The sequence below is a fragment of the Bactrocera latifrons genome, unplaced genomic scaffold (genome assembly GCF_001853355.1).
Source record: "Bactrocera latifrons isolate USDA-ARS-PBARC rearing strain unplaced genomic scaffold, ASM185335v1 scaffold_140, whole genome shotgun sequence".
NCBI classification, from domain to species: Eukaryota; Metazoa; Arthropoda; class Insecta; order Diptera; family Tephritidae; genus Bactrocera; species Bactrocera latifrons.
In genome coordinates, this window is record NW_017534853.1 from 663,768 (window position 1) to 673,435 (window position 9,668).

At 30.0% G+C, this 9,668-nt stretch overlaps 1 protein-coding gene across 1 annotated transcript in view; it reads right to left on the reverse strand.

Annotated features, from left to right (window-relative positions):
- Positions 1-677: 677 nt before the first annotated feature.
- Positions 678-9,668, reverse strand: part of LOC108965492 (sex determination protein fruitless) — a 75,761-nt gene continuing 66,770 nt past the window's right edge. Inside the window, exon 7 of the mRNA XM_018927952.1 lies at positions 678-2,179. Within this exon, the coding sequence (XP_018783497.1) occupies positions 1,677-2,179 (503 nt within the window). The 3' untranslated portion in view covers positions 678-1,676. The remainder of the gene's footprint in view (positions 2,180-9,668) is intronic.

Below are 9,668 nucleotides of genomic sequence, written 5' to 3' on the forward strand. Positions count from 1 at the left end.
CTGTTGTCATTGAAAAAGTGATTAACACTAATATTTTGTAAATTGCGTTTGTTATTTTTTATTTTCAAAAATTGTATATTAAAAATTGTTTTCTGCAGCTTAAGATTGTAAAGGCAAAATGTTAACCGATTCCAATACGCTGCAGTGCTTTTGAAACGTGTTTGTTTCATTGTTTTCAAATGGTACCTACTCTGTTAGTATTAAGAGATATTTTTATAGAATAATCTTTATCAATTCTTATATATTATCAGTATATTTTTAATGTTTGACTTATGTAAGTATGTACAAATCTGTATTTTTTTTTAGAGTGCCTTACAGGTGCTGGGAAAATACTAAAATTTTTCTTTAATATTTTGAGTTGAATACATATTAATATATTGTATTTTATTCAAATTTTATTCAAAGAAATCGCGTTGTTATTTCGAGCGCAATTTCAGTGGCAAAATACAACAAAAACTACGGTGGTTCTTACTACTTTTCTAGAAACTCAACACGATTATTTGTGGTTTAGTTTTTTTCGATGCTGTGTAATAACAAATATTTGCAAACTCACTTGAAAACATTGAGGAAATCGTTAAAAAATATATTTGTTATCATTTAACTTAGGAATAACTATGCCTGTCCTTGCATCCTTGAGGAAAAAGAGACTCTTANAACATTGAGGAAATCGTTAAAAAATATATTTGTTATCATTTAACTTAGGAATAACTATGCCTGTCCTTGCATCCTTGAGGAAAAAGAGACTCTTACAAGCGAATAAAATTATGCATATATATTTTTTCAGTTTAGTTTTTAATTACTAACATTTATGCATTATACATACAATATGTATATATTGTATATTCTTTATGTACACATACATTTAATAGGACACACTTATTACGATCGCCGATCAGCACATGAAATAGTACACCGCTAAAAGGTATTGAGTTACAAAATCTATTTAATATTAGTTAAGCATGCATCGAAGTATATATATGTATGTATATATATATATATATATATATGTAATAATTATAACAATAGTAGTAAACATACATTTATATTGTACATAAGTGAGAGCGAATGACAATTGAGCTCGCTTATTTAGTTGTGTGGGTGTTTTTTGGTGGAACAGTTGGCGCTCGCTAGCGTTCGGTGGCTGCGGGTTGACGTGCTGTTGGCAATTAGCGCATTTCTACGTGCAAGTTGCAGGGTTGCAAATACAAATGCATTTCTGTTGGTTCACTGTATTGTTGGCTGCCACTAAACAGCCCCTCAACCGTTATAAAGAAGATCACTTATTATGTGAGTAACTCTATGTACATATATATTTACACAGACTCTTTGCTGCTTGATTAATTTTTGGCGTTTTCATATGTATATGTATGCGTCTATGTAAATGTCTCATTGCCTCTTTTGCTAGTATATATTTGAATTGTATAAGTATGTATGTATATATGTGCTCACTTCCGTTTTACTTATTACACCACTTGAGCTATTGAATATAAATATGTACGTATGATTGAGCGATTTTTGCGCGCTTTTTTAGTCAAAAATTTAAATTTTCATGCATACATACATACACATGTGTATGTGTAGGATGTGGTTTATACAACTCTCTCTTCTGTGGAGCAGTTCAGTACAGCCTCTCTTTGTGGCGCCATCGTCGCTTATTGCTACCGCTGCTGCGCTACTTACAATGTTGGGCTCAATTTGAGCAATCTCTCGGGGTGTTTCACCCGCAGGTGTGAGCGCAGTGTGTCGATGCGGCTGTAGGTGGCCGGACAGTAGGGGCACAGTGAACGCTGTGCGGTGTGCGAGTGAAAGTGATGCCATCGATTGGTGACCTCCTTGCCGCAGGAACGGCAACGCCACATTGTACCTGGTTCGCGTGATTGCGTAAACATATTGTGATAGGACATTTGATGATGCGAATTGTGTACGATGGCACTATTGGCGCCTGGCCCATTACCTAAACCGCCCGGCGATGTTTGATTGTAGAGATGTGTTGGTGGGCCGCCGTTAGTGTTGTGATTACCACCGCCGGCGCGTATAATGTCGAATTGATGGTATTCGTTTTTTAACGCGGCACTCAGATGCATGGTGAGCGCGTGCGGTGGTGGTGGTGGTGGTGGCGGTGAACCGGATGATGTTGTCGATAGCGGTGTAACGGATAGATGATGACGTCCCAATTGCCCTGTAACCAACGAAAAAGAACACACACCACGCCATGGAGGGCGATAATCAGCCCGAGAGAAACAAACAGAGAGTAAACAGAGTGAAAAAATAGAGGAGATAGTACATAGTAGGTATTGGCATGATGTATGCATGTATGTATGTATAAATGGGTGTGTGCATGTTTGTATGGTATCATAGTATGTATGTGGTGCCACTATTTTTTACTCAACAGGTCTACGTTGGACTAAGGTGCCTTGCTTATGGTAAGGATATCGCATTTTCCGCATATTGCACAGTTATTCCTGTACTCGTATACATTTTTACATATGTCCATATGTATGTAAGTGTTTATGCATATCTGTATACGCGCTATATTAACACAAATACAACAAAAAGCAACTTAGTTGTGTATGCGAAAACATACATAAACACCTATGTAGATACATACATATGTACATATGCTTATAATGTAGCATATGTTTTGTTTATAATTATTTTTATTGTAATCAAGTAGAAAGTCGAAATAGTTAAAAGCATGAGCCCAAAGGGCAACTAACCTTTGGTAATAACTTCCAAAGTAGAACGGTGTTCAAAACTTTTTATTGCGATTAGCTGTGTTATGATATGCGTGAGGGGTATTTATGAGTGTGTGTATGTGCCTTAGAGTAGAATACTTGTAAAGAACAGAGCGTGAACATGTGCTTAGAGAAAGATAATATAAAAAGTTATGCATATAAAGTGTGTTTATGTTGTGCAATAAATGTAGAGCTCACATACAGACACACTATAGCTGCATTAGGGTGGATCGATCTTTTTCGCGTTTAAAAAAATATATGTTTTTTTTTTATTAATATATATATAGAGAGATGGGATTTTTTGAACTTCCAAATATTGGGAGAATCGACAACATATAGTAAGTTTCGATTACTTAGCACCAAAGCATATGGTGGTTGGTAGTAAAAACTAACCTTCCGAGCTATGTATAACTAAAATATTGGTTTTACATATGATTATGCTTCATAAAATAATAGTAGACGGCAATGACAATGGTATTTATTGACATTTGGAGTTTAGAGTCTTTGAGAGGTATTTACAGTTTGCAAATAACATTTAAATTTGAGTTCATATGATTGAAATATGTCTAGACTATGAATGAAACAATGTTTCGAATGTTTATTCACTATTTTTTTTTTATTTTTATAACTATCAAAATTTTGAATTTACGCCATTTTTATCTCAATTTGCTTAAAACCCATTTTGGTGTACTTTTTATATAATTGACTAAGAATTCTAAAGACTTTTAGGTTATGTCTTTGTAATTTGATTAAAACCTTTAGTATAAAGTGTTAGTTTTAAATTTTTTACTTCTGCAACTGTTCTTACTTAAAACGGTCTAAATTTAGTACCCATATGAACCGACCCGCCTTAATGTCCATATGATTGCTGTTTATATGGTGGCTACTACTATATCTTTTTGTATATTTTTGTCGAGCAACATTTCATTGTTAAAAGTTTTGTACTCAAATAAAGTGTTCGTATTTTCGATAAAAAGAAGCGTGTAAGACAAGTGAAAAGGCGTTTTAGAATACAAGTATTTATGTATATGTGTAGATATATATAAGGGAATTTATGTGCAAAACAAATAGTGATATTAGGAAGAATGCAAAATTTACTGCTATAATAGAGCTTTTAAGCGTTCAAATAAAAATAAGGACAGTAGAAAAGTCACTTAGGAAGAATAGTGAAACCGGAGACGAAAAATAACAACAAAAAAGTAACCAATTATAATTAATACTGTATGTAAAGTAATTATTTATTATTTAATTATCAAAGAATCAAAATGAAAGAATATAAAGCGTCTCATAACTCTAACGTTTACTGGAAAAAGCGTAAAAACGACACGTTTACTTAATATTTCTTTTTAAATATACTAATTGTACATTTATAATAATATAATGTATAATTTTGTATAATTATTCTCGTTTTGAACGTTTATAAGTATTGATGCCATTTTCGGGTTTTCCAAAAACAAATATATTTTCAAAATTAGTTCAGTGCTTTTCACTTTAAAAAATGCACAAATCGCTGAAATACTTGTCTAATTTCATAATGGAGAGGTAAAGCAGTAAAGAAAGTGTTTTCATATCAAAGTTCCAGACTGCCAATGTTATCATACTTGTATTGCTTGCGGCAAAAATCAATTGAATTGGATTTTTTTTAAATAATTTGCACCAATTTCTGAATCTAAACTATTTGGGTTTGGAACATCATATTTAAAAAAGTTGAATATATGCAAATATTGCTTAAAACTCTTTTTGTTTTTTTTTTTCTTATAGAGAATATGAAGAATTATTAATTTTCTTTTTTAATAATTTTCTTCGCAGCAATATTTCGAAAAGTATCGACTATTGTTAGTAAAAAGAAGCGAATATAAAGAAGATTAGTTCCTTGAAGTGAATGTGGATAGTAGAGAAATATTTCAGTACGAAAATATTTTAAGAAAATCAACTAGAATATTAAAAAACATAGCGAAAATAAAATATACCGTATTCTTTCTCAACAAGAGAGCGAAAACAAGTTGTATATAAGTAAATGCGGAAACAAATTTTATGTATATATAAAACAACTGAAGTATTTCCAACCAAAAGCGCTAACTAAAAATGCTTTCAACAGCACAATAACAAAATTTTTTTTAAATGTATGTGGTGTAATGTTTAAAAAAAATCAAAACCATACTTATATAATTACGAAATATAAGGAAAAATGAAGAAAAAAACATTTTTTTTTTGAAATATAATAAAAAGTGAAAAAAATGTAAAAATATATAAATATATAAATGTGCTATAAAAAATATTTCATAACCTAGGGAATAAAATACAACAACACAAGATTCAATGCATTTATGCAATATTGTATAAAATCACTAATTGGTAGTTATTAAGGCATGTACCCTACAACGATCCAATGTAGTTGAAAACCACTTTCCCTTATATGTATAAAAAAAAAAAACAAGGAATTGAGCCGATGGTTTTGAAAATTCGTTGTCTGACGATGACACAGAAAACAGATGCAAAAAATTGCATACAAATTTTGTATATAACCTTAAATTTTTTTATAAATACACAAGTATACCTGAATTATAGCCACTAATATTCGCTTATAATATAACATTAAATAAGTATAAGTATGTATAGCATATTAAAAATGTACGGGAAATGCAGAGTTTTGGAAGCACAATTCACCTCGCACTAGACACCACCGCCTGATCTTTTTTTGGCTTGCTAACCTCAAAAAAAGCAAGCACAAAATGGTGACGGGTTAAAACACGCTAACTACGGCGTACGCATGTATTTTTAAAACAACTAATTTGCAGTTTTTCCCTGTTTCTAGTGGTGATAAAGAAAAAATTGCTTTTTTGAGATTTGACGGAAAATGTTTATTTTTATTTACAAAACAGTTATGCCACAGTTTTCACATCAACTTTATTAAACTACGCAGTCGACGCAGTCATTGCTGTAATTATTGTTATTTTCTCAACTTGCAGATCTTGCTGTTGAAATAGTTAGTATCATAAATAAATAAAAAAAAAAAACAAAACGAAATAAAATTCCGTTATGTTTTTGCCACAAATGTGAAATGAAAACGAGCCAAAAATAATAAGCCATTTCGAATAACTTAGTAATTCATTTTATTTGAAACCTTGCTATACGTTTTTCACTCATTGTGTGTTTTGTTTTTGCATTACTAATACTATTATTATTATTTTGTGTTAATATTTAACTTTAAATTTTACTAACTCCACACGCACGTCAAACAAAGATTTCGTTAATGCACTTTTGTTATAAATTATTTTTAATATAAAATGTTGCTTTAACAAATGCTTATGTTTTTCTACAACTCATATAACATATGTATGTATGTATTTTAATTTATTTAATTTTTTTTGTTTTTGTTTCACACTTTAACAGCTACAGCTCATTACAAATTAATTTATGCACTTTCCTATAAATAAGTTGCTTAAAATTATGGTTCACTTACAAATGTAGCGCCTACGTATGTTAGAAAAGTTAAAAATTAGTATAAAAAATTGCGAAATTCTATGTAAAATAAATGTTCATTATTTCCTTGTTTTTTTGGCTGAATTTGTGTAGTATTTTGTTTTCGTTTTATTTTATGTAAAATGCTGAATTATAAAAATTTGCTTACTTTGCATAAAAAAAGTCAACGCAAGTAGTCTTCTCTCGGTTGTATACAGTTTTTTTTTAAATTAAAATATTTTTATAAAATAGTTTTCTTAAATTTTATAATTTTTTGTTGCTGTAATACATAAATTTTGTTCGTTTGTTGTTGTGTGCGTTACAAATATAAATCTATTAGACGGTGATGTACATTTTGTGTTGCTTAAACGCATTATTTGCACTAAAAGTTTAAAGCAATAAATAAGAAATGCTATTGCATTCCACGTTTTGCCGCACAACATAACGGTTTTTGTGTTTTTGTTATGTGCGCGCTAAATAAAATTAACAGTTGCCAACTTATTTAAAGTTTATTAATATTTTTTTTTAATATTAATATGTAATTTGTATTAATATAAACATAATTTGCCTATTATAATTATTGAACTACGATACATATTTGCAACAAAAATAAGTATTAAAATTTAAATATAATATACGCTAAAAATTCTTTAAAAAAACATAATTGGCTCATTTATTTTGACCACCAATCATATTCGCTCAACTGCCAATAAAACTTGCTGCTTAAAACATAAATGAAAAAATTAACGCTAAATAATTGTTATTAAACAAACATATACTTTATTGTTATTGTAATTCTAAAAAAAAAAAATAATATGTTGCGTTTAAAATGTATAAACTAGAGTTTATTGCACATACGGTTCATTCTCGCTCGGGCAGTAGTTTGCCGAGCTTTAACTTAAGCACGCTATAAACAATTGCCTTTAGAGCGGTAATTAATTAAAATAAAGTTTAAAAATAATACAAAAATTGTGTTAATTAATCTCGCTGCAAGTTCGCCTTCAAATATCTACATTACTGTAATTAACAAACATTTTTCGCTATAATTCGTTTTTGGATTTAGCACCAGAAAACTTTGTGAAAAAGTCCATATGCACATTTGTATGTGTGTGCGTGTTGTGTAATGCTGCAACTCAGCGTTATAAAAGCACCAATCATCAGTTTTCAATTTATTCTCTATTTTCCCATACGCCACTTCATCCTCTATACATTACTCGTGCTATCACATGCCTTAATGATAACTACATAATGCCCTCTCACTAACTTTCACTAACTCTTATGCAAGTATTGTTTGCTGCCTCAATTGCTGTTTAATCATATGCGTGTATGTATGTCAAAATTAAAATATAAATTCTTGTTTTACTTGTAAAGATTGTTTTTTTTGTTTTTTGTATTTTTGGCACTGTATACGAGAATGTTGTTTTAGTGATGAAAATTAAAGTCCTTAAAACATGTGGCAATTCCATAAGTAATATTAGTTTAGTGGCAATTGCGCTTTAAAAGCTGACTTAAGACTTTGACAAAAACATAATGGGAGATTATTGTATTAAAAATGCATAAAAGTTCCACAAAGTCTAAATAGGGTTCAAGAATGAGAGTAAGAGAGAGCCGCAAGCTTTTAAGCATCTCTATAGTAATTGTGCTACTTGTGCTTTTTAGAAATCATTTTAATAAACTTTCGACATAGCTTTTCAAACACTTTATGCGAAGCTTTCTTCAAAATTTTCGAAAACTGTGAACTGTTAACACTCATTTTATTGACAAATCACAAATTCGAAAAAATAATACTTCCAGATGTAAACAAAAGTAAAAAAATCTCAAAGTCCAATCTAAAAGCTCTCAGCTTCATTCTGCTAACTCGCGGGCTCATGTTATATTATAGTAGAGCTTGAGAGATGCCTCCAAAGTGAGTAAAGTCGTAGGCTAAGGTTTTGTGCACAAGGCAGAGCGTTTTTGAGAGTATCAGCAGACAGTGCTGTCATTTGTGTGAAATCTTTTATTTAGGTGTTTAATAAATTATAAGAATTATCTTAAATGTCTTTAAAGCAAGTAAATTCTGTATTTTTGTCAAGTGATGTGTGTTTCTAATTTTCTAACGTTTCTTTGCGTGTTGTATGTGTTTGTGTGTGTGAGGTATGTGTATGTGTAAAAGAGTATGTATTAGTGTTTTCGTGTTAATAAAAATATTTTGTACATCAGTTTTAGTAAAACAAAGTTATTTTATAAAATTGTTTGCTGCTTCTACTAATTACTATACGTATTTATATATCCTTCTTATGACGTAAAACATATCTTATAAAAAAGTTAAAATTAGTTTTTATATATAGTATAACTTTTACATATACTTAGTTTCCAGTTTTTGTCGCTCAAAATCTAAATAAATACATATGTTCAAGAGGCTTTGGGGTAATTTATTTTATTATTATTAAATTAAAGTTAACATACTTTTGTAGCTGGCAGTAAATTTTGTGTGAAAAGTCATATGAAGCTAAAAATTAGTAATGTGCTTAGAGTAGAGTAAGAAAACAATTGTGTAAGTCACGTAAAAAAAAAACAAAAAAAACATATAAAACAAAAATATAAAAATATTTTTAGATTAATGAATTGCAAAATGTGGATCATTGATAGCGCTTTCGTAACACTATCGAAAAAAAACTTTCGATAGAGCTTTGGACAAAACTTTCGTCAGAAACTTTCGGAAGAACTTTCGACAAAGCTTTTGATGAAACTTTCCAAGAGTTTTTTAGAAAAATTTAAAGTTAAAGCTTTTTTAGTTTAATGCCTTAGAGCCTACAATAGAACACAGAAAAGCGTTTGCAATATTTTCGATAAAACTTTCGAAAGAGCTTTTGAGAGGTTATCGCAAAAGAATTTAAATGTTAAGCTTTTTTTTTAAGGTTCCGAAAGAGCTTTAGAAAAACTCTGGGCAGAACTTTCGATAAAACTTCCGAAAGAGCTTTGGAAAAAAGTCTCGACAAAAGCTTTCGGCAGAGCTTTTAATAGCTTATTAAAAAAACCATTTGTAAGTTTTGATAGTTTAATACTTTGTAATCAGTAATTTACCCTGAAAGAGCTTTCGCAACAGTTTCGATAAAACTTTCGAAAGAGCTTTGAACAAAAGTTATGGCAAAAGCTTCGGTAGAAATTTCGACAAAACTATTTTACTTATTTTATAAAAAATTCGACATAGCATTTCGAAAAGCTGTCTGCAAAACTTTCGAAAACTGTGAACTATTTTTTCTCATTTAGTAACAAAACAAAAATTCCAACAAAAAATGTGTTATAAAAATAGTTGCCTGCAATTCACGAAGATTGCTCTAATTTTCTGTGTGTAATAGTGGTTGAAAAAGAACTCTGAACACAAGTGTAGTATTAAAAATGGTGAAATATTAATACTAATTATTTAACATATTTAATTGCAATTTAACTGCATTAGAAATGCCTAATGTAAATTCTTAATAAATATTTTAT